Here is a 27,174-nt window from a genome sequence, read left to right as displayed (position 1 = left end):
GGATATCCAACGGTTACAATTCATCAAATAAGTGTCCACGAATCAAAGGTCGGGTTGACCAATATGATTTTAGTACGATGTCATGTATCCATTGGGTCCCAGTCCGTAAAAGAAAAAAAAATTGATACTCTGACAGACTATGAAAGATAATACACAGTTGCTTAGATATTTCCTATAAATTGCGTACGTGGCATGGAATCAGTAAAATTAAACCGTCCAAATGATGGTAACCAATATAGATGGCTTAGTGATAGACCTCGTGGGTTTCAACACTGAGGTCATGAGTTCGACCATTAGTACCTGAGTATCAAGCACGCAGCCCGAGTATCATGGAACTCTCCCCTGCATGCTTCGAGCACTAGAATCCATGCTGACTCTTTCTCGGAAATTTCTCGGCCCAGAAATTTCTCGGGAGATATCATATTTGATGTTTTCTTGGGATATTATTGGTAAAATATGTAAAAAATAAAAATATTTAGCATATTAATAAATACATTAAAACTAAATTTCTCGGGAGATATCATATTTGATATTTTCTTGGGATATTAATGGTAAAATATCTAAAAAATAAAAATATTTAGTATATTAATAAATACATTAAAACTAAAAATATATCTATATAACAGATTCCTCAATTTTTCTAATATTTATCACGTTAATATCGCGATAAAACACGATATTTTGAAACATTTTGTGATAATTTCGTTTAATGTGTTTTCGCGATATTTTAAAAATCTCGTCGTTTACGCGGCTGAATCCTCCACAACAGGGAGAAGATTAGGCTGGGCGCCGGCCTCACCCCGATGAAAACGCGACAAAGTAAAGTCTTACGATATTTTGAAAATAACTCGATAATATCGCGATGATATCGTTTAGTATGTTTCGGCCTCACCCCGATAAAAACGCGACAATGTAAGTCTTCCGATATTTTAAAAATATCTCGATAATATTGCGATGATATCGTTTAGTATGTTTTTCACGATAGTTTCGCGATATTCGAAAATCTCGGGAACATCGGTCACACGGCTTCGACCCAACGCTTCCCATCGATACGCCGCAGGCGTACATTAGCTGGAAGCAGAGGTCGACGTATTGGAAGAGAGGGGCGTATACACCGAAAGAAAGCCGTGTATGCGAATAGTTACTCTGAATAACCAATCAGTCATTTCCTCTATCTCTCTCTCTGTCTCCGTGTATACACTGTAGCTTCCGGAATATCGATGGGGAGTAGCGCGGACAACGAGCCGGCGAAGCTCCTCCTTCCATACCTGCAGAGAGCAGACGAGCTTCAAAAGCACGAGCACCTCGTCGCCTACTACTGTAATCTCTCACCACTCCCAAAAATTACCAAATTGCCTCTAAACCCTAACCCTAGATTTCCAGTAATCGATCTTCTCCTTCTCCTTCTTCTCCCTTTTTTGCAGGCCGATTGTATGCGATGGAGAGAGGGCTGAGGATTCCTCCAAAGGAGCGGACGAAGACTACGAACGCTATCCTCGTCTCCCTCATGAATCAGCTCGAGAAGGTCAGATCTTCGAAAATTTCCACTTCTTTTTTGTTTTTCGTTTTGAATATTTATGGGCGTTGAATTGTACTTTTGTGATGCGAAAAATATCTAGGATCGGGATATAGAAACCATGGTGATGATCGTTTCCCTGTCGTCCGTTACAAAGTGTTATCTGAGATGCGATTTCAATGCCTCGGCCTAATACACCTTGGCTGATGTGGTGGATTCGATGTTCAGAATAACATATCGCATCCCTTGTATCTATCAGTGTCGTTGATATTTCCCAATCAGGAGTGCTTAGGGCACAGATTTCGAAATTTTGTTCCAGATGCGTTGGGACTAACTTGTTCAATTTTTCATTTTGCTCAGCCCATGATCGACGTATTTGAACCACTAGTCTGGGTGCTGATACAAACGCCATGGTACCAGTATTTGTCATGTTCGATTGATTGGAACATAGAAACCAATGGTGATGATTGATCTTCCTTCTGTCCATTAGGAAGTGTCCTTTGAGATGTGATTTTGATGCAAGATAAAAATGAGGAAGCAAGGGAGGAAGTGTCAAAAATCTATGTATTGCATGAGAAGGTCCAGCCTAAGGGAAAACGCAATAACCTGAAGCTGAACCATCCTAATCACGTCAGAAAGAAACCTAAGCCTAAGCTCGAGCTTAAGAATAAGAAATCCACAGACTAGGATAAATCTGCTGGTTGTTATGTATATGGCAAACCGGACTATTTTGCAAGAGAGCGCTGCAATCGCATAAGGAAACCTATTCCTCAAGCAAATCTGGCCGAGGAGCTCGATATTGTGGCGGTCATCACAGAGGTCAATTTGGTTAGATTGGGACTATGTGATGGTTGGTGGGTTGATATGGGTGCTAACACAAAAGTGCGTTATGACCGTTATTCGTTTAAGACATTTCAAGAGTCTGCAACTGGTAAAAAGGTTTAGATGAGCAATGCAGTTACTGCGGACATGGTTTGGATATAAGAGTGGATCTTGTGTTTACCTTAGGGGAAGGTTATTACATTAGCCAATGTTCTTCTTGTTTTAGACATGCACAAGAACTTGGTCTTAGGATCGCTTTTGAATAAGTCAAGGTTAAAACAAGTTTATAAGTCTAATCAATTAGTCATTACAAAGAATGGATCTTTTGTGGGAAATGGCTATGCAGATCATGATCATGGCATATTTAAACTCAATGTTCATATGAGTAAAATCTCTCATGCTTACATGGTGTGTAATGTTTATGGAGGACTAAGTCATGCAAATGTTAAATCTATTAGAAATATGTTTGTTTGTGGTATAATTCCTTATTCAGAAAATAATGAATTTGATAAGTGCGAGTCCTGTTCGCAAACCAAGGTGAACAAAAATCCTTTTCTTGTTGTAGGAAGGAATTTTGAGTTATCGAGATTGATACATTTCGATAAATGTGACCTGAATGAAACATTTTCTAGAGGGGGTAAGAAATATTTCGTTATATTCCTAGAAATACGTACGTTGTTAAGATCTAAGGATGAAACACTTACTAAATTTATAATTTTTTTAAAAATGAAGTAGAAAAATTAATTGTACAGAAAAATCAAAATCCTTAGAAGTGATACATGTGACAAATATACTTCTAATGATTTTGATAATATTTATGAATATAATGGTATTATTTATGAGGTTACTGCTCTCTATCATTCTCAACAAAATGGGGTAGCAGAATGTAAAAATAGGACTCTAATTAATATGATGAATATCAGGTTATTAAGTTTTGGTTTTCCTTTAAGTCTTTGGGGAGAAGCATTTTATTCTGCTTGCTACATTCCAAATAGAGTGCCTACAACTAAATCTAAAATAATTCATATGAGTTATGAAAAGGTAAAAAACGAAATGTAAGTTATTTTAGAGCTTGTAGTTGTCATTCCCATGTTTGGCTAATTGATCCCAAAGACCTAAATTAGGATCCAGAACTTTCAGGTGTGTACTTATAGGGTATGCATCTCATAGCAATGCTTGTGGATTCTTAGATATTGTTAAAAATATAATAATTGAATATAGAGATGCAAAGTTTTATGAAAATAAATTTCCATATAAACTAAAGAATGGTGGGGGTCCCTTCATACCAACACTCTCTTGACTTAGAAGATCCTGAGTTTGAACATGAAATAAGGAGTAAATGGCCTAGAATTGCCAAGGATTACGGTCTTGATTTTTATGTTTTTTTGCCTAATTAGATGGTGATCCTCTGACATTCGAGGACGCTATGTTTTCACATGTTACAATCTTTTATAAAGAAGCAATTACAGATAAGATAAAGTTTATTAGGACTAATAACACGTGAAAATTCGTGGACCTACCTCCTGAGGCAAAAACCTTAGGATGTAAATGGATGTTAAAAAAGAAATATAAGGCTGATGGTTTTATCTAGGTTAGTAGCTAAAGGTTTTAAACAGAAGGAAAGCGTTGATCACTTTGATACATAATTCCCTGTTTCTAAGATGACATCCATTCATATGAAGTAAATGGACGTTAAAACTACTTTTTTTAGCGGTGAATTGAAAGAAGAAATATATATGAAAGAACCTGAAGGATAGTTATTTGATGAATATGGTGTTGGGTTCTCCTGCGGCTTGTACATGCCGAAGAGAACTGTTCCCTGGGTGTGTTGTATGCTGGGGATAGCGCATCTAGAGCCTGCTGCAACGGTCGAATCAATTGAGGGACGTAGATTATCTTAAAGAAAACAACGTCATCCGCGCCTTGTCCTAGCAACATCTATATTTCAGCCATCTATGATTCGTCATTACAGGCGTGTGGTTTCCATTATTGGTTGTTTGATTTGGCTGAGTCATATATTGTTTTAATATCCACACTAACACCCTATGAGAACATCACCAACAAAACCCCTAATTACTGTTATACATGTACCACGTTGTTATATGATCAACTTGCTCATTTCTTGTCTAAATCGTGAACTGATAGAAAATGTCACTGTTTAAGCTTTCAAACCCGGCCAATTCATCCAATGTATAATCTCAACCTAATTCCTTTTAGGTCCAAATCAATGTTTTCCTTTTGTTTCGTTGCATATGAGCTAATCATCCAACCCAAATCAATGTTTCCCTCCTGTTTTGTTGCATACAAGCTACTCATTTTATCTCTTATTGGGACTTCGTCTTCTTCTAACCACGTTTTGCCTTTCCAAATTGCATCTTCTTCCTCTTCCATTCCAAACCTTTTTCTTCTTCTCCATGGAAGCTTGCACGGGACCTTTTCCCGTTCTAAATTGCATTTCCTTCTTCTGCCATTCCAAATCTTCTTCTTCTTGACTGACCAACCCCTCCTAAGCTTCCACTGGATGTTTTCTGTTCCAAATTGCATGATCTAGATTATGGGTCATCTAGCTATCTTGATTGCTATTTTTAGTGACCCAAAATTATGGTTCTAGAATCTTACTAATGCACCTAGGCCGCCCAAGCTCGTTGATTATGGTTCTAAAATCTTATTGATGCATCTGGGCCACATAAGCTGGCTGATTAAAGATTGGGCCCATCCAAGGGTCGTGATCAAGGAGGATCTAGATGATCCAACCGTCTAGATTGAAGATTTGAGCAACATTGAATGTCTAATTAATCCAATGAAAGATCAACAATCCTAATGTGCATTCTAGATCATACTAACAATTATTTAATTAGTTGTTATTATCAATGTTTTAAATATCATTATCGCATAATGTATTGCACCCTTGGGATATGGATACGTATCGGTTATCGCATGGGATATATCGGTTGTATCGCGTAATGCATTGTTGTTGTTGGGAAACATTGGAACATTGGGAAATTGGTTGAATTTTTCAATGAAACTTCAGGGATTGCTGAAAAAGACATCAATACACACTTAGAAATCAAAACATTACAAAAAAAAAAGTGCACATAATAGGGTTTCCTTTGTATGGGGTCCTAATATATGCATTGTCCAATTGAACTGATGCAAGTATATTCAAAGTCTACTCATATAACTTATAAACGTAAGAAGACATGCATGGAAACACAAGCAATACATTCAAAAGCAAAAGGAGAATCACTAGATCAAGTTACATACATGTTTGATTTTGTGTTTGGATACAAAATTGCAATTGATTTGCGAGAAATTGAGAATTTTGATTTTTCCCAATTTTTTGTAACTTGGCCCGTCTCCCTAAATCTCGAAATCGAAGCTCCAAATCCATGATTTTTCATGGAAAACATGAATAATCATAGATTTATAACCATTTGACACTGATTTAATGTGATTTACAACAAAAAAATGGATCGAAAATCGAAAATGTTCACTAGATCAAATAGGTGGGATATATCGGCACTACCTGTTTCGTATCGCACAGGTGGCATACAAGATATATCATGGGATATATCGGCCAATATCGTCGATATTTAAAACACTGGTTATTATTAGAGTTAAGTCCATGATTTGTTGAAAAAGTTCCCCTTTGTATTTTTGTCACTTATTTTGTCGACCACTTTTTGGGTTTCAAACTATGTTTGAATAACATGAAATTGGTCCTGTTTGAAAGCTTATTGTGTTAGCTTTAAAATGAGCCCGCCATGATCTTGCTATTTTGATTCCGGTTGAGTGAGTTACGACCAATTTACTTATAGTTATAGGGTTATGACAGGATTCAATGGCAGCTTAGTTACTCTGAATATTTTAGTGAAATAGATGGTTAGGATTTGCAGTAATAGATGGTTAGGATTATATTAGGGTTTTGTCGTACTTTAAGAAAGAATATATATACATGCATATACTCTTTTTCTAAGGAGTTATGATGGAATGAAGAAGATATTTTTTCTTGGGCTATAGCATGTGGTGATTCCCTTAAAACTTTCATAATTCTGAAACATTAATGGATGCTAAATTAATTATCCTGAATATACTCTTCAAAAAAGAAAAAAGAAATTGTCATTCCAGATCTGTAATTACTAGACTTCTGCTATCTGCTTAAACTGTGTATGTATTTTCATTTGTACATATCTCCATGATTATGAATCGTTGATCTTTTGTCATTTGATGGAGCTCCATATGTCTCCTTACTTTTTTGGGTATATTTCTTGTTCTTCTTACAGGATAAGAAGTCATTGAAGTTAGGGCCTGAAGATAACTTGTATGTGGAAGGATTTGCCTTGAATGTCTTTGCAAAGGCTGATAAGCAAGACCGGGCTGGGCGAGCTGACCTGTACAACACACTTTGCATCTTTTATTGTGCATTTTTATTAACAATTGATTTCTGTTTGTTGCACATTCAGTGATTATCTCTATGTAATTTTGAATGGTGACTTGATTATTGATCATGCTGGATTTTTTTACAGGAATACTGCAAAAACCTTTTATGCTGCTAGCATCTTCTTTGAGATACTGAATCAGTTTGGTGAACTCCAGCCCGATGTGAGTCCTGATCATGTTATAGTTTGTGATGTTAAATAGATCATTTCTTTGCCACGCTTTCAGATTTTTGTAGAGAGAGGAGATGAAATTGCAATCCAACGCAATTGTAATTGCAGTGCCTCTGCTACTGTATTTTTGGCAAGCATTTATGGTGGACTGACTGTTGATCTGGTGGGCCACCAAGTCAATGACCTATTTATTCAGAACAGATTGCGGGTCCACTCCTGGGTTTTTGTGTGACCCACACTTTGTTGCATCATTCTGTCTTGTTGCGAAAAGCCCGCCGTCAATTATGGGCCAAAAGTCCAAAGCGATTGGACCTGCACAACCCTGACCAAATTGACCATCCGATTGTCATGATCTCTCTCTCTCTCTCTCTCTCTCTCTCTCTCTCTCTTGTTAGCTTTGCCTATTCATACGAGTTGCTCATTAAGCACACTTCTTCCTGGACAATCGGATCTCTAGAACAGTCCAATTGCCTTGCCTTTCAGGTCATGGCCCATCAATGTGGTGGCCAAGCAAATCAATGGTCACCGTACATGAGTGCCATGTAAATCGAGATGTTTTAATGTGTGTCATTGAAGTCCATGAAGCGTTCATCACAGCAGCAATCATGTTCTCATATGAATCATATTATATCAGAGGAAATTTTCTTTTCTGTAATTTTATATTTAATTTGAAAAATTATTCTGATTTGATGCTGCCAAGTGGACTTCATTGTAGGGCCTTAATATCCCCCTTTCTTTGACAGATTGAGCAAAAACAGAAGTATGCTGCTTGGAAAGCTGCAGATATAAGGAAAGCTTTGAAGGAAGGGAGGAGACCTGAGCCAGGCCCCCCTGGTGGAGAGAAAGATCTGTCAATCCCCTCCACCAATACATCCAGCACCACATATGTATGCTTCTGAACTCGAGAATAGCCCATACCTCCTAAAAAAACTAGAAATTGTACCTCCACAAAATCATCTCCATATATGCTTACATGACTCTTCATTTCGATTAAAATGTGCCAAATACACTGCAGTAATTTCTGAAATTGGCACTCATACTCCATATAGGCCGTAACCATGGTGACAAAACTTGTTCTAGGCAATTTCTCGGCATAGAAATTTCTCAGGAGATTTTCAAATTTTGAATGTTTTCTCAGGAAAAATCTCACTGAAAATAAAGATATTTAAATATATATATATATATATATATATATTTGTGAATTAATAAATTAAATAAATTTTAAAATATTAAATTACTTTTTTTGGTGAATTAATAAATTACTTAAATTTAAATATATATTTATATAACAAATTCCTTGAACTTTTTACTATTTTCTAGTTAATTTCACGATAAAAACATGATATTTTAAAATCTGCCAATATTTTGAAAATCTCGCGAATATATCATGATAACAATCATTTATTGTTTTTCTGTGATATTATCATGAGATTCCAAAAAAAAAAAAAAAAAAAAAAACCAAATATCGGTGATATTTGTCACACTGACCATAACCACCCTCGCTTTTGAATTCCTTCAAGGAATAAATATGCAATGCTCGATTGAGGTTTTGTTTGACCCAGAAAACTGTATTTGCCCACCTTTGTGTGATCCAAGTCATTCGTTTGATGGCTCCCCCGGTGAATTGGAGACCCCTAATATTTGGCACCATCAAATTATCCTAATCATCCAATTTGAGCCCCCTGGTTAAATCCGGACCATTGGTTGTAATTGTGCATTTTCATTGTATGGCTAGTGGTCTGTTAGATGGGATTATAGGGCATGCTCACCAAATAAACAGCATAGTTACCAAAAGGTGGGTATGGCCCATACCATGGCTGGGTAGATCAGAAACTGCCGTTTCCCTCAATCAAGCATCATATAACGCCTCTATGAACTAATGCTATAAATATTTATCTTAGCAAATCTTTTGTTGCAGGACCTGGGACCAACAGAGAGCTATCCAGCTAACCAGCCGGGAGTCGACACATCATCTCAATTTGTAGACCCAGCTAACCAGCCGGGAGTTGACACATCATCTCAATTTGTAGACCCAGCTAACCAGCCAAGAGTTGATACATCATCTCGATTCGTAGAAAATGTCAATCAGCAACCGTCCACAAACTCTCATACCTCACCTTCGTCATATTCTTCTGCCGATTTTCCTTCCAATGACTTCAAGCAAACACCACCGCCGCCGCCACCTCCAACCGGCAGATCCGAAGATTCCTATCCTCAGCCGTACCATCATCCATCCTATTCACACGAGCAGCCCTTCCCACAAACCTATCCTTCACATGAAAGTTCCGACCCTTCTCACTCTTATGCCAATTACCAGTCTTATCCTAGCTTTAATGAAAGCAACCTGCCATTGGCTCCTGACCACTATCCTTCCTACTATCAAGGCTCTGATGCTGCTTACTCACACCAGCCTGGCCCACCAGCCTCAAACTTCCCACCAACTGTTCAATCTCACCAGTTGGGTTCAGCACCCTCTAACTACCCATCAGCTGTGCCATCGCACCAGTCAGGTTCAGCACCCTCAAACTACCTGTCAACTGTGCAACCACACCAGTCGAGTTCACTGCCCTCAAACTACACATCAGCTTTGCAATACGATTCCAGCAGCAGGAATGGGAGCCAGCCTGAACCTGCACCCCCATCCACCAACAGTTTCGTTTATGACAGCAACTATCTGCCACCTCCGGATAAGATTGCTGAGGCGCATAAGGCGGCAAGGTTTGCAGTTGGAGCCTTGGCGTTCGACGATGTGCCGGTCGCTGTGGATTTCCTCAGGCGTTCACTAGAGTTGTTGACGAATCCATCAGCAAATCCATCAGCGAGTCAGTAAGTCTATACCTGATATATACTGCTTTAAAGTTGGGGTTTTCTTTCTGGCTGTGTTGCATGAATGTGAATGGTGTTTTGTACAAGTTTGATTGGTTGTACAGGTTGATGGATGAATGCATATATTTGCAGTACTTTTTTTTATTGAATCATCACACCATAAACACCACCCACTGTTTTTGTTTTTGTTTTCTTGAGGATAAACCCCACCTCCACTTGCAGAATTACTTTGAAAATTTGCACAGATTCACATTTTCATCTATCAGCGTATTAACGGACCTTTATCAAGGAGATTGGATAACATGATGCTACGAATGAAAGAACAGAGTACTAGTTTTTTACAAATCATGAAGGTGCAGGTGCAGTCCACTGTTCGGTAATCTAAGATGCCCTGCATCATTGGATGGGCCGTGCTCTAATCTCTCCCCATCCACAAGATCTGTTAGGATCACCGAAATGTGGGCCCCACATGTACAGTTATTGGGTCCGACCAATTGCTCTATCGGACATTGTCTGTCCCCAAGGAGACAAATCTTCAAACTGAAGAAAGGGTTTTGATTGCACAGTAGCAACCCAAAATTATGGTTCTATATTCTCCGTTGTAATGCAAATTTACATGAGGTTTGCTTGAATACATCCAGGACTATTATGATCAGATTCGTCGGGACTCTAGCTGTTGGATTTAGGTCTTTTTTAATGACACAAACCGTTTATTTGATAGGGGTAAACCCTTTGATTTTACAAAGGTTATGGTGGCTGTTCATGTTCAAAGCAAGAGCCAAATTATCAAATGGTTTGAAACAATCCAATTGAGATATTTTATTTCTTGTTCTTTCGACCTGCCATATATATATATATATATATATAGATCATTGGAAGATGACCCAAATTCAGATGCTAAAGTCTTCATGTATCGTATTTGCATTACTTTGGGATGTATGATTATACACTAATTCATTAGCTATGCATATAATAATTACATCACAATTTCATTTACAGATTGCGATATGAATCCATTTACAAAGTATCCTGCATTCACCTAGTGTATGTGTTGGAGTAACCCACATGATCCTACCTGGCATTCCACATTTTGGAGCTAGTGGCAAGAACAGGAAAATGGAGGGTTAGGGTGTTCCGGCCCACCACCACCACCATCATCAATCACCATCCAAACCATCTAAGTTATTTCCTTGCAAATGGATTGATTTTTTATTTTATTATATTTTATTTTTTTAGTTTTATTTTAAACACACTCACACTACCCACATGGGCACTTGATTCCATGATCTCAATGTTGAAACATAACCCAGATGGATTTGGAAAAGCTCAAAATCTATTAGACTCTGACCTTTACATCCATGGGACAAAATAGCCACATCTCCTGCCTCAGACAATGACACCAATCGTCCCAAACTAATTGAGGTGCCATGATCTTTTTCTCATTCATTTCCCCTATTTGATTGCTTCCTCTGTGGGATGATTAAATATTTCAATGTTACTTGTGAAAGTTGCAATTGAATTTCTTCCAGACGGCTCCAATGAAACCTCTCTATTTTTACGTAGGGCATGCCTGGTTGTCTGATCAATGGGTTTGTAACGACTCATCCGAGTTGACCTGGACTCGGTCGACCCTGATCCAGTTTGATATAAGTAACCCTGACGTGGGCAAGTCAGGCTGATTTAGCCCTGACTTAGTGAGTTGCAACACAACTCAGGGCTGAATGACTTGACCTGACTCACTGAGTCTTTTAACCATGCTCTTCTTTATTATCTGAGAAATGTTGTATATCTGAACTAGGGGCGTCAATGCGGTCTGGTTCCATGGCTCAGTGGTGTACAGACTTTGTTTCAAAACCGAGATCATGGGATCAGAGTGCCCTTGTAGTGTGGGTGTGTAAAAGAGAAGAAGAAAAAACTAGGGGTTTCAATGGGTCAGGTTAGGGCTGGGCAAGCTCTGTCTAAGCCGGACTCACATTATTCAACATAGGCCTTGACTGGGTCCATGACGAGCCATAATGGTCTAGCCCCAGCCCTCCCTGAAATGTTTATGCTGGCCTGGGGCCATTTTTGGTTGTGTCCTATGGATGAATGGACAAAATCACTGCAAAATACTGATCAAGGCCCTTTTGCAATGCAAGAAAACCATTTTTTTTTTTTTCATTACTCGCTACTCTCTGGGAAATATCTCTTGGTTGCCTTAGCTCAGAAATGGTTGCACGATAATCCAAGCCATCCAAACTGCTGACCCGATTGTAGTTAAGAGCACACAAGCCATCTGATTTTGCTCATTGAATTTGGATCCAATTGATAGTCAGTTAGCCACCATTTGGATGGTTGGGGGTTGCTTGATCTATGCAATTTTCGAACTATGCATCATCGGCAGCGTGCCCCGCAATTTCAACGGTCTGCAGAGCCGGATGTCTGCGTTAATGTGCGATGTACGGACGAGTCGCATCCATTTCTAAAATGGTGGTGAAACTATTGCATAACTCTACCCTGATTGGCTACAATCGAAAGGATTTTCTTGTTTACTTGTTGTCACTCAAATGCTGCCTTGCAACTTGTTTAGTAGATGAGAAGAACTTCGATACTCTGGCATTGTGATGGGATGATACACATGTACTTTAGAAATTGCATACGTGGTGTAAGTCAAATCAAACTATCCAAATCGTGGTTCCCATTTAGATTCATCATGGACCTATTTAATAGTCTGACAGTCCCATGTGGGGATGTCTATTGGATGGTTAAAAATGAAAATATCCAATGTTCCTATTTCAACAAACAAGTATCCACCAATCAGATGTTGGGTTAAGATTTTTGGGATACAGATCATTCAAGAGGTGGCCCACTAACTGTACAGTCCGAATCAAAGGGTTAAACGGTAGCTGAAGGGATTTTGTTTTTGGATATGGCCAATTCAAGAGCCGGCTTGGACCTAGTAAATGTAAAATTTTAAATAGAAATAGTTCAAAATCTAGGCCTAAAACAACCTTAAACATGACTTGTTGACTACTTTTCAGAGCTATTTAAATGGCTTTATTAACAAAAAAATCCATCATGAAGGGCATGATATTTTATTTTGTCACCGATTAGCCTATTCTGTTCATTGTTTGTCAAACACTCTAGCACGTAGAGTAAAGATAGACATTAACCCAAGTAAAAACTATTTTTCATTACATCTTTTGAAGATTTCTTTTCTTCTTCTTATCATGCATAAATGATTGAGTGCGGATCCTCTGTTTCGTGAAACAGTGAGCAGCTGAATGCAGCTTTATTATTGGTCCACGTCACTGTAAGTGCTACATCACCAGTTTTATTACATATGTTTAAAAAAATTACATTTCAGGGAAACCCTAACGGAAACGTTAGACGGTTTCCATTTGAAAACCGGATTGCGTAATGTGTACAGTAGGCTCTTATCGTATTGAGTAAACTATGTTGGGACCAGCTTGTATTTATGTGGTCTATCCACTTGTCCATCCATTTTTCCATCTAAATTAAGGGGTTGAGCCCAAAATTGAAGTATATCCAAATATCAAATGGATCATAACACAGTAAACGGTGGGGATAATGATTTCCACCGTTGAAACCTTGCTAGGCCCCACAGTGATGTTTATTTGTCATCCAACCCGTTCATAAGTTCATACAGACATGGATGAAGGGAAATTACAAATATAAGATTGATCCAAAACTTTTGTAGCCTCCAAGAAATTTTCAACAGTAAACGTTCAATTCAACTGTTTCCTATGCTGTGGTCCATTTGAACATTGTATATGCTTCATTTTTGGCCTCAAGCCCTAAAATTATCAGGTAAAATTGATGGACAGAGAGGATAAAATATATAAATCATGGTGGATCCCACAGAGTGTACTCAACACTCTAAGTTACTCAACACTCTCAGTTGCTCACCACGCAATCCGCTTCCTTCCATTCGGGGACTCAGCACAACGGGTTGAGTAGGGAGACTTGCTACTAAAGTGACTACGTGAGTCCCACCATGATATATGTTTTGTATCCACCCCGTCCATCTATTTGGAGAGATCATTTTGGAGCATGAGCCAAAGAATGAATCGAATCCAAACTGGAGTAGACACTAGCACAAAAAACAGTGGAGAGAGTCACGCCCACCATTAAAAACTTCCAAGGGTTACAAATGTTTTCGATCAAGCTTATATTTGTTGTTTTCCCTTCTTTAATATCTGTGTTAACTTATGAAGAGGTTGTATCTCAAATAAAAATCACGGTGGACCTTAGGAAGGCTTCAATGGTGGACGTCACTCTCCTCACCATTTTCTACGGTGGGGTCCACTCTAGCTTTGGATTTGCCTCATTCTTTTGATCATGACCTAAAATGATCTCTCCAAATGGATGGACTGTGTGGATACAACACATACATCATGGTGCGCCCCACATAACTTGGTGATGTCACTTCAGTAGCGAGTCTAGCTATTCAACATCCTGTTGGTAGCTGATCCACCTCCCATTTCTTTCTTCTAAAATTTAATCAGATCACATCATCTCATGTCAATTTTATAAGATTAAAAAAAAATTTACAAAATCTACCTGATTAATAAGGAATATTAGCTGCGACCCATGATGAGTGATGTCTATAGGATCCTCACCGTGGGCCCACCTTAATCTATATGTTGTATATCTACCCCATCCATCCGTTTTCTTATATTATTTTAGAGAATTATACAAAAAATGAAGTAGATACAACTCTTAGGTGGACCACACCACAGGAAACAATGGTCACTGAATGTCGACCATTGAAAACTTCATTGTCCACTTCAATGTTTATTTGCCATCCAATCTGTTGTTGATAAGGTCACACGGCCCTGACGAAGGAAAAATACAAATATCAGCTTGATCCAAAACCATTTGTGGCCCACAAAAAGGTTTTAATAATCAATTATTATAGTTTCTGGTACTGTGGTCAACTTGAGATTTGGATAGGCTTCATTTTTTGGCCTATACTGTAAAATGAGCTCACAAAATGGATAGATGGTATAGATATTAAATGTATAAAATTAGATGGGTTCCACTCACATTGGGGGATTCGGAGTTGTTGGGTTCTTTCTTTTACACTCGGATGACATGACATGGTACACAACACCAATGTTGCTATCGTGTGCTACTAAAAATAAAAAACCTTTGTGGGCTTCACCATGATTAGGGTTGGGCAAGCGACGACTCGGTAAACTTGACTCGTCCGACTCGATACGAACGGAGTGGGTGAGTCGATCCTAATCGAGCTGACTTCGTCCAATCCGAACTCAAAATGAGTTGAGTTCGAGTCACCTAGTAACTCGACTTGATGTTCACAACCCCAAGTGTAGGGTCGTGATGTAGAAATAAATCAATGAGATTAAGGTTGTATCCACAGTGACTAAACTTGTACGTATTCTGAAAATAACTAGAAGTAGAACTATAACAAGATCTAAATCTAAAATCTGAATAAAAGAGAGTATAATGTTTGACACTTTAAAATAAAGGGTGGACATCTCTCTCCCAACTATTTCCTTTAGTGCGTATCTGTAGGCTCAATATGAGACTTAATAGCCAATGATTATAATGGATATTACATAAACATCGCATGAGCCCTGAAAAAATCAAGAGTCATGCCCTATACATACATACATACATACATACATACATACATACATACATTTTTCATATATATATATATATATAAACACTGTGCATTTGATGGGTACCCTTTAAATTATGGGATATCCTAAAAATCAGTAGTATACGGAACTCAGGTGGGCCATACCATCTAAAATCATGTGAAGACATGCCTAAAACATATAAAAGCACTTGGCGGGGCCCACCTAAAGTTTGGATGCGTCTGAAACTTGGTCTAATCCCTCATCCAAGTGGGACACACATAATGGATGGGTTGGATTTGTGAACCACATCTCAGTGGGCCCAACAAATAATTATGAATGTTTTAATGAAAGGGTAACCCCTCTCAACTTTTGTATGTGGTGTGGCCCACACAAGTCACGGATTGACTTGAATTTTAATCCCGAGGCCCACCATGGAATGGTGCATCTGACTGATGGGGTAGATATTCAACACACATCACGGTGGGGCCCACATAGCTCGATCTCATTGGAAGTTTCCATGAGCTCGACCGCATAGAACCTTTTCCCATATATATATATATATATATAAACTCTCTTTACAATTGGAGAAGTATGGGGAATTGAATTTTTGGCGGGGGCCCATCACGATGTGTATGCAACATCCACTATGACAATTAGATGCGTAATCATTTAGGCCCGAATCCAAAAAAATTAGGTGAACACGAGAATCATGTGAGCCACGCCAAAGAAAATATTTGGAAGAGAGACATCCATACTTGAAACATATAGGACCTACTATGATGATTATATAAAATGGACACATTAGTTTATTTAATGAAACCCCATCATTTTGTTTAATGGAACCCTATCACTTCGTCAAGTGAACCTGTCACTTTGTCTATTGAAACCCCGTCATTTTATTTGACAAGCCGCCACTTTATCTAGTGAAATCTTGTCACATTGCGGAATAACATCGTCACTTTGTCTAGTGGAACCAAGTCACTTTATTCGAAAACACATCATTTTATCAAGCAAAACCCTATCAATCTGTCTGGTAACTCCATCACTTTATCTAGTGGAATATCATTACTTTGTCTAATGGAACCATGTTACTTTGACAAATTAGATTACGTATAATATCGATAGCACATGCATATTTAAAGCATTCATTAAAACCAGAATAGAGGTATTAATTTCATCGCATGTTCAAATATTTGAATTTAAATCCAATCTATCAATCATTTATAAAGAATCAAAATCAATAAGAGAAATTAACCATATTAAGCAATTAATAAGGTACTGAACGAAGATGAATAAACAAAGATAACTATTAAGATGTAGGAAAGCTTGAAGGGTGATCCTCACTTTAGAGTTGGATGTTCTCACTTTAAGATCGACATCTCTCCTTCTTCATTTTTCTTTCTTCTTCTTCCAGATTAAAACACTTTAGCCTAAACAATCCGACAACAACGCCAAAAAATTGGTGCCAAAATGGATGATTGAGTTGACTTGGTAGACTGGAAATCCCTTTCATCTTCTCTCCTCTTCTCTTCTATTTTTTTTTTTTCTTCTTCCAAACTCCTTAGGCCACACTAGAAGAAGTAGTGGTGATAACGATACCCATCTTAGGGTTTCAAATCATTGTCACCACTACTTCTTCTAGTGTGACCCATTTGAGCTTCAGATCTACCTATTTTTGGGCTAAAACCCTAAAGTGATTTGAAAAAATTGGTGGGCGGCGTGGATAAAACCCATACATTACGGTGGGCCCAACATAGCCCCTGCCTAGAGGGAATATGGTATATGTGAGGGCAAGATGTAATCTACTTCCCCGCAGAGTTTAGTTAGCACATTATACTAGTTAACAATACAATGTCCATGATTTGGAGCCCCAACTTCTATTTATGTGAGGCCAACCTCTGATGTGGACCCCACATTATATAGGGCACAATTCAACATTGGCTTTAAATCATGTGGGGCCACCGACAATATAGATCATCCATTGCCGATAATTTTTTCTTAGTCATTAGACAAAGTGACGTGGTTCATTAGACGAAGTGATGAGGTTATTAGATGAAGTGACAGCGTTATATTAAACAAAGTGACGAGGTTGCCTAATAAAGTAACATGATTCCACTAAACAAAATAATAAGGTTAAATGAGACAAAAAAAATAAGGTTTCATTAAACAAAGTTACAGATTATAGGAAAAAGCGATAGGTTGCCGGACAAAGTGACCCGGTTCCACTAAACGAAGCTGGAAGACAGTGATTGGTTCCACTTGACAAAGTGATGAGGCTGTTGGACGAAGTGACGAGGTTCACTAGACAAAGCGATTGGGTTGCTGGATAAAGTGATGAGGTTCTACTAAACAAAGAGACTATGTAGTAGGACAAAGTGACAAAGTTCTACTATATCAAGTGACAGGGTTCTACTAGACAGAGAGTGACGAGGTTGCTGGACAAAGTGACGAGATTTCACTAGATAAAGTGAAATGGGTGCTAGACAAAGTGACAAGGTTCTACTTGACAAAGTGATATGATTATTAGACAGAGTAACGGGGTTCTATTAGACAAAGTGACGATGATTTACTAGATAAAGTGATGGGTTTGCTAGACAAATTGATAAGGTTTTGTTTGATAAAATAACGAGTTTTCAAATAAAGTGACTTAGTTCCACTAGACAAAGTGATGATGTTACAATGCAAAGTGACAAAATTTCACTAGATAAAGTAACGGCTTGTCAAATAAAATGACAGAGTTTCAATATACAAAGTGACGGGTTCATTTGACAAAGTGATAGGGTTCCATTAGACAAAATGATGAGGTTCCATTAGTAACCTAACGTGTCCATTTTATAGAATCATCATGGTGGGTCGTATAAATTTCAAGGGTGGATGTCTCTCTTCTAAATATTTTCTTTAGTGTAGCTCACACGAATTTCATGTTAACCTTTTTTTTCTTTGGATTCGGGCTTAAATGATTACATATTTAATTGTCAGAATGAATTTTGCATACATATCATGATGGGTCCCCACCAAAAATTCAATCCCCCGTACTTCTCCAATTGTAAAGAGAGTTTATATATATATATATATATATATATATATATATATATATATTGTATGGGGCACTGGTTCGCAAGTCATTATGTGCGAACCTTCCTATCAACCGTTAGATAAGGTAGACGGTCTGGATAAAGGCTCTCTTAGCGCGAGCTTAAAAAAGCGAGTTTCCTTCTCTCGCACGCCTCTTCATCCACTATCCGAATGATGCGGCGAAAGCCTTTTCACATAAAATTCTTTTGCTGGGATACTTAGGTGGGTCCCAGCGAGCTGTTAATGATAAATCCACGCCGTCCATGCATTTTTAAAAATAATTTTATGGTATGAACCCAAAACTGAGGTAGATCAAATTCTCAAGTGGGCCACACAATGTTGATTGAACTGTCACCATTAAAAACTTTCTGGGGCTACCAAATTTTTGGATCAAGCTAATATTTGTTTTTTTTCTATCATCTAGGTCTGCATGACCTAATCTACAGATTGGATGTCAAATAAATATCATGGTGGCCCCTAAAAAATATTTAACGGTGAGAATCATTATCACTACTGCTTCCTGTGGTGTGGTCCACTGGAGATTTAGATCTGCCTCAGTTTTGGGATAATGCCCTGAAATGATAAGGAAAAATGGATGGACGGGGTAGATTTCTCAAAAACATCATGGGTGGCCCTACCTAGATTTCTAACGAACTTTGCAAATTGCATGCGTAATTAGGGGCAGATTTGATTTCCCATGAAAGCCTTTCGCGGAAGTTCCTACGCGATGATGCTGGGTGGGGCCCACCACCATGTTTTTGGGAAATATACTTCGTTCATCTGTTTGTCGAGCTCATTTTAGGAGAATCTACCAAAAACGAGGTGGATCCAAAACTAAAGTGGGCCACATGAGAGGGAAAATTGGAGAAAGAAATACCTACCGTTGAAACCTTCTTAGGCTCCGCCTTGATGTTTATATGCCATCAAAACCGTTTATAAGGTCATTAACACAGGGATGAAGTGAAAATATAGAAAATTTATCCTGAAAAAAAGCTTTTATGATCATAAAAATGTTTCAATGGTTCTCACTGAAACCCTACTGTTTCCTCTCCTGTGGCCCAGTCGAGTCTTGGATCCACCTCTTTTTTTGTCGTTTGTCCTAAAATTTGCTTGTAAAATAGATGAACGGAATATATTTTTGAAAAACATGGTGGTGGGCCATGCATCCTTACCTACTAACTTCCTGCCAAAGGCTTTCGCAGGAAATCCGTGTCACCGCAGAGGTGGACGCGGATTGGATACTGGCGTAGGTTTAGCCAGAGACTGCTGGAGTGACGTTACCAAGTTCTGTGTGCCGCACATGATATATGTGTTGTATCCCCACCGTCAATACATTTGGAGAGATCATTTTAGGATATGGTCTAAAGAATGAGGTAGATCCAAGGCTGGGGTAGACCCCACCATAGAAAACAGTGGTGAGAGTGATGCCCACCGTTGAAACCTTCAAAAGGTCCACATAATTTTTATTTGAGATCCAATCTGTTCATGTGTTAACGCAGGCATGAAAGAAGGGAAAACACAATTGTCGTTCATCTAAAGCGTTGTATGAGGCAGCTAACCTTCATTCACAGCAGCTGCTACTTATGAGTAGCAGATGGTAGTTTACACATGGCAGTTCTCTAAAGCGCTCAGCACGTGTGAGCCTCAATCAAGTATGCATCCTTCACCTTATCATAAGAGCCATCCATTTCATCTTACTTGATTAGTGCACGGTCCACTGTTTTGCACCATCTCACATTAGATCCAGGCCCATATTATAACCACTTTCCAGGCCCATATGATGGTCCAGATTGATGTCCATCCCGTGGCCCATGGTATGGCCCACATGCTGTCCAATTGTGAGGGCCACACGCTGTCCAGATCTGCGTCCACTTAATGTCTCGATCACAGGTTATTTCCACGGCCCAGATAAGGTCCAATTACGGGCCAAGTTATAGCATGATCATATTAGCTAATATTTGTGTTTTCTCTTCTTTCATGTCCGCGTTAACACATGAACAGATTGGATCTCAAATAAAAATTACGGAGGACCTTTTGAAGGTTTCAACGGTGGGCATCACTCTCACCACTGCTTTCGTCGCATCATTCGGATAGTGGGTGAAGAGGCGTGCGAGCGAAGGAAACTCGCTTTTTTAAGCTCGCGTTAAGAGCACCTTCATCCAGACCGTTTACCTTATCCGACGGTTGATAGGAAGTTTCGCACATAATGACATACGAACCGGTGCGTAGCTAAGCGTTCTTCTCTCTCTCTCTGTATATATATATATATATTTGTATGGGGCGTGACTCTTGATTTTTCTGGGGCGCATTATAATGTTTTTGTAATATCCACTATAACCATTGACTATTAAGTCATATATTGAGCCTAGAGATACGCACTAAAGGCAATAGCTGGGAGAGAGATGTCCACCATTTATTTTTAAAGGGTCAAACATTATACTTACATCAAAATCCACTTCAACAACTAGATTATTTTTTTTAAAAAAAAACATTTTGCCAAAAATCATACCGATACATGAATCACTTGGGCCAGACTAATGGAAACAATTTAGAAGGCGAGGATTATTTATACACTGTCTATAATCATGTGGTCAGCTTGAATTATAGATAGAACCGATTTTTTCGGCTTGTAGCCTAAAATGGGGTGAGGCACCTTGTGGCATAGCCTAGCCGGTCTAACCCATTTCCTTTGTGTATACTATGTAATACATAGGTATTAGTAGAGTAGAATATAGATTTCATATACTAGCAGCCGAGCATATGCTCAAATGATGAAGGATCTTTTTTTTTTGGTTTTTTTACACACGCACACACACCACCACACACTCACGTCGTAGTGGGATTTCACCACCTATGATACTCGAACCCTTGACTAGGTGTTGAAACTCCTGAGAGTCTACCACCAGAGCAAGAGTAAGGATCCTGGAAAAGCTCTATTGGCTCCACCATGATGTATGTATTTTATCCACGTCGTCCATCCATTTTTACAGATCATTGTAGTTCATGAGCACAAAATTGAGGAAGATCCAAATCTCAGGTAGAATACACCACAAGAAACATGGATGATTAGAAGATTAAAAACTTATTGGGGGTTACAAAAGTTTTGGATCAAGCTAATATTTGTATTTTCTCTTCATCCATGTCTTTCTGACATTATCCGTTGGTTGGATGGAAAATAAACATTACATTGGGCTCTACGAAGTTTATAATGGTATGTGTTTAATCACCACTTTTCCTATTGTGTGGTCCACTTGAGATATCGATCTATCTATTTTTAGACTCGTCCCCTAATGTAAGTGAGCAAAATGGATAAACGGTGTGGATAAAAAAATAACCATCATGGTTAGAGGTGGACATCGAGTCGATTCAAACCGAGTTAGGGCTTACCCGACTCGATTCGATTTTGAAATAGGCTTGACCCGAACTCGACCTGACTCGGTACCGAGTCCAGCATGCCTAACCCGATCCGATTTCGAGTCTGGATTGGACTAATCTGGATTGAGTCTGACCTGATCACAAGTACCGACTCGGGTCGAGTTTTAAAATAATATGAGAAAATGGATGGATGGAGTAGATATACAACGCGTAGATCAAGGTGGGCCCACGGTGAGGATCCTACGGACATCACTCATCCTGGGTCGCAGCTAATATTTCTTACTAATCAAGCAGATTTTGTAATTTTTTTTAAATCTTATAAAATTGCCGTAAGATGACATGACCTAATTAAATTTTAGAAGAAAGAAATTGGAGGCGGATTAACTATCGACAGGTTGACTAGCTAGACTTGCTACTGAAGTAACACCACCAAGTTCTATGGGGCCCACCATGATGTATGTGTTGTATCCACATTGTCCATCCATTTGGAGAGATCATTTTAGGGCACGATCCAAAGAATGAGGCAGGTCTAAAGTTGGAGTGGACCCCGCCATAAAAAACAGTGAGGAGAGTGACGTCCACCGTTGAAGCCTTCCTAAGGTCCACCGTGATTTTTCTTTGAGATCCAACTTGTTCATAAGTTAACACAGACATTAAAGAAGTGGAAACACAAATATCAGCTTGATCAAAAACTTTTGTGGCCCTTAGAAGTTTTTAATGGTGAGCGTACTCTCTTCACTGTTTTCTGTGGTGGGGTCCACTCGAGTTTTGGATCTGATTCATTGTTTGGTTCATGCCCTAAAATGATCTCTACAAATGGATGAATGGTGTGGATACAAAACATCATGGTGGGACCAACATAACGAGGTGACGTCACTTTAGTAGCGACTCTTGCAACTCAACCTTGGCGCTGAATCCCCAAATGGAAACTTACATAAAAATCATGGCGAACCTTACGTTAACACAAACATTAAAGAAGGGAAAACACAAATATCAGCCTGATTGAAAACTTTTGTGACCCTTAAAAGTTTTTAATGGTGGGCATGACTCTCTCCACTGTTTTCTGTGGTCGGGTCCACTCGAGTTTTGGATCTAATTCATTCTTTGGCTCATGCCCTAAAATGATCTCTCCAAATGGATGATGGATGGTGTGGATACAAAACATACATCGTGGTGGGACCCACAAACTAGGTGACGTCACTCTAGTAGCGAGTCTCGCTACTCAACCCATGCGCTGAAACCCTCAAAGGGAAGGAAGCGGATTGCCCAATGAGTAACTTACTACCCTTAGCGTACTTAGTAAACTCTGTGGGGTCCACCATAATTTATGTATTTTATTTGCTCTGCCCATCAATTTTACTAGATATTTTAGGGCTTGAGACAAAAAATGAAGCATATAAAATGTTCAAATGGACCACACCATAGGAAATAGTTGAATTAAACGTTTACCGTTGAAACTTTCTAGGGGGCTACAAAAGTTTTGGATCAATCTTATATTTGTGTTTTCCCTTCATCCATGTCTGTATGATCTTATGAACAGGTTGGATGACAAATAAACATCACTGTGGGGCCTAGCAAGGTTTCAATGGCCATTGTTTACTGTGGTATGATCCACTTGATATTTGGATATACTTCAATTTTGGGCTCAACCCCTTAAATTAGATGGAAAAACGGATGGACCGCGTGGATAGACTACATACATACAAGGTAGGCCCAACTGAGTTTACTCAGTACAATAAGAGCGTGCAGTACACAGTACGCAATCCGTGTTCCAAATGGAAACCGTCTACCGTTTGAAATGTAAATTTTTAATATATTTAATAAACTGGTGATGTGGCAATTATAGTGACGTGGACCAATAATAAAGCTGGATTCAGCCGCTCACTGTTTCCACTAAACAGAGGATCCGCACTCATAAATTATAAAGAGCAGAATTTATAAGCGACAACTTTAACTGCATCGAATGGCCCATCAAAATTTTAAAAATACTGTACGACCCATTTATGGCCCAATTAGGAGACTAAGCCCACCTTATTTTCCCTTGCGAGAATACGCCCCAGCTGTACGGATGGCTTGCCAAAGGTCGAAAATGCCCCCTGCTTGTTCCTTCAAGCGGATCGGCCGCTGCCCGAAAACGAGCGCTGACGCTCCTCGAACTCCGGGTTACACGAACGGTTCAAAAGAGATCAACGTGACATGGGCCCCACAGTTATGTATTTATTATATCCACAACGTTCATCCATATTTCGAGATCATTTCGGAGCATTATCCAAACAAAAAAAATCATATCCAAAGAGCAACTGGACCACACCACAAAGAGCAGCAGAAAATTGATTTTCACCGTCGAAACTTTTGTAGGGCCCACCATAACATTTATTTTCCATCCAATCTATTCATAATGTCACAAAGACCTGGATGAAGAGGAAAAACAAATTTCGTAATGATCCAAAACTTCTGGGACCCCTAAAAGGGTTTCAATGGTAGACGTTCAATCTTCCACTGCCTTTTACAGTGTGGTCCACTTGATAGCTAAATCTATCTTATTTTTCTTCCCAAGCGTTAGTACGAGTTCGCCAAATAGATGGACGGTTTGGATATAACACATACCTCATAAAAGGACCCACAAAGGCGGTGGGGATTACAACAGGAAAAAAAAAAAGCCTTGTATCTATGGCTACGGATTATAACCGTAGCGATAACCGCAGCCAATGCTTTTTCAATATGTCCTCTACTATGCATCGAAGGTCTTTCGATATGTACTTCGATATATCGAATGTCTTTCGATTAATCGAAAAAGGTCCAAAACTGTCCAGCAACTTTGCATAAAAAATCCTGCAATTTTCGATTAATCGAAGTGTATTTGATATGTATCGAAGATATAGCTACAGATTATAGCCGTAGCCATAACTGCAGTCCATAAAAGTCTATGCAAATTTTTTTATTTTTTATTTTTTATTTTTTACATGGAGAACTTTATTCTACCTATAATTTTCTCTAAAACATATTTATATAAATATGTATATATAAGCATATAAAAAAAAATTCTCTCTTTTTTTCATTTCTTCCTTTATTCATTTAATAAGAATATCTTTTAAACCAAAATTAGTTACTTGTTGTACCCTATATAATTTTGGGGTAGGAGAAGCTACTTTAGCCAACTAACCTAGTTATTTTCCAAGATTCCATCAGGTTGATGGTCGAAAATCCATTTCATTCACTTTGCGGTCAATTTCAATCAGTTCGTGGTCATTTCCATGCATTTCACCGTCAATTCCCTCCACTTCATGGACAATTCCATGCATTTTACGGTCATCCCAAACTATTTCATGTTGATTCACGGTCGTTTCGAGGCATTTCGCGGTCAATTCCCTTCACTTCACGATCATTTGCATGCATTTCACGGCCAATTCGCTAAATGCATGGGAATGATCATGGTTTGAAGTGAATTGACCGCAAAATGCATGCAAATGACCGTGAAGTGAAGGGAATTGACCGCGAAATGCCTCGAAACGACCGTGAATCAACACGGAATTGTTTGGGACGACCGTGAAGTGCATGGGAATGATCATGGTTTGAAGCAATTTGACCGCGAAATGCATGCAAATGACCGTGAAGTGAAGGGAATTGACCGCGAAATGCCTCGAAACGACCGTGAATCAACACGGAATTGTTTGGGATGACCGTGAAATGCATGGGAATGATCATGGTTTGAAGCGATTTGACCGCGAAATGCATGCAACTGACCGTGAAGGGAAGGGAATTGACCGCGAAATGCCTCGAAACGACCGTGAATCAACACGGAATTGTTTGGGACGACCGTGAAATGCATGGGAATGATCATGGTTTGAATTGACGCGAAATGCATGCAAATGACCGTGAAGTGAAGGGAATCGACCGTGAAGTGAAGGGAATTGACCACGAAATGCCTCAAACGATCGTGAATCAACACGAAATTATTTGGGACGACCTTGAAATGCATGGGAATGATCATGGTTTGAAGCGATTTGACCGCGAAATGCATGCAAATGACCGAGTGAAGGGAATTGACCGCGAAATGCCTCAAAACGACCGTGAATCAACACGGAATTGTTTGGGACGACCGTGAAATGCATGGGAATGATCATGGTTTGAAGCGATTTGACCGCGAAATGCATGCAACTGACCGTGAAGGGAAGGGAATTGACCGCGAAATGCCTCGAAACGACCGTGAATCAACACGGAATTGTTTGGGACGACCGTGAAATGCATGGGAATGATCATGGTTTGAAGTGAATTGACCGCGAAATGCATGCAAATGACCGTGAAGTGAAGGGAATTGACCGCGAAATGCCTCGAAACGACCGTGAATCAACACGGAATTGTTTGGGATGATTGCAAAATGCATGGGAATGATCATGGTTTGAAGTGATTTGATAGCGAAATGCATGCAATCGACCGTGAAGGGAAGGGAATTGACCGCAAATGCCTCTAAACGAAAGTGAATCAACACGGAATTGTTTGGGACGACCGTGAAATGCATGGGAATGATCATGGTTTGAAGCGAATTGACCGCGAAATGCATGCAAATGACCGTGAAGTGAAGGGAATTGACCGCGAAATGCCTCAAAACGACCGTGAATCAACACGGAATTGTTTGGGATGACCGTGAAATGCATGGGAATGATCATGGTTTGAAACAATTTGACCGCGAAATGCATGCAAATGACCGTGGAGTGAAGGGAATTGACCGCGAAATGCCTCGAAACGACCGTGAATCAACACGGAATTGTTTGGGACGACCGTGAAATGCATGGGAATGATCATGGTTTGAAGCGATTTGACCGCGAAATGCATGCAACTGACCGTGAAGGGAAGGGAATTGACCGCAAAATGCCTCGAAACGACCGTGAATCAACACGGAATTGTTTGGGACGACCGTGAAATGCATGGGAATGATCATGGTTTGAAGCGAATTGACCGTGAAATGCATGCAAATGACCGTGGAGTGAAGGGAATTGACCGCGAAATGCCTCGAAACGACCGTGAATCAACACGGAATTGTTTGGGATGACCGCAAAATGCATGGGAATGATCATGGTTTGAAGCGATTTGATCGCGAAATGCATGCAAATGACCGTGAAGTGAAGGGAATTGACCGCGAAATGCCTCAAAACGACCATGAATCAACACGGAATTGTTTGGGATGACCGTGAAATGCATGAGAATAATCATGGTTTGAAGCGATTTGACCGCGAAATGCATGCAAATGACCGTGCAACTTAAGAAACTAGAAGAAGCACACTATGAACACAACTTGGATAACATGGAGTGTGTACCGACATGGGTGTGTACTAACAAG

The 27,174-nt window shown here is 39.2% G+C and overlaps 1 protein-coding gene across 2 annotated transcripts; it reads left to right on the top strand.

Annotated features, from left to right (window-relative positions):
• The first annotated feature begins 1,055 nt into the window (after window positions 1–1,055).
• Window positions 1,056–9,947, top strand: LOC131228657 (protein HOMOLOG OF MAMMALIAN LYST-INTERACTING PROTEIN 5). Of its 2 annotated transcripts, XM_058224472.1 has the most exons (7): window positions 1,056–1,320; window positions 1,425–1,525; window positions 6,622–6,731; window positions 6,865–6,940; window positions 7,692–7,835; window positions 8,867–8,949; window positions 8,995–9,947. In XM_058224472.1, the coding sequence occupies exons 1-7, from the start codon at window positions 1,221–1,223 to the stop codon at window positions 9,776–9,778; spliced, it is 1,398 nt and encodes a 465-aa protein (XP_058080455.1). In that variant the 5' UTR covers window positions 1,056–1,220; the 3' UTR covers window positions 9,779–9,947. The 2 variants fall into 2 exon arrangements, with proteins under 2 accessions (XP_058080455.1, XP_058080454.1); XM_058224471.1 differs by having other exon boundaries at window positions 1,057–1,320; window positions 8,867–9,947.
• Window positions 9,948–27,174: the final 17,227 nt, after the last annotated feature.

This window comes from Magnolia sinica, chromosome 16, assembly GCF_029962835.1.
Source record: "Magnolia sinica isolate HGM2019 chromosome 16, MsV1, whole genome shotgun sequence".
NCBI classification, from domain to species: Eukaryota; Viridiplantae; Streptophyta; class Magnoliopsida; order Magnoliales; family Magnoliaceae; genus Magnolia; species Magnolia sinica.
Note: the sequence above shows the minus strand (reverse complement) of the source record. Positions and strands in the feature narration are given on the sequence as shown.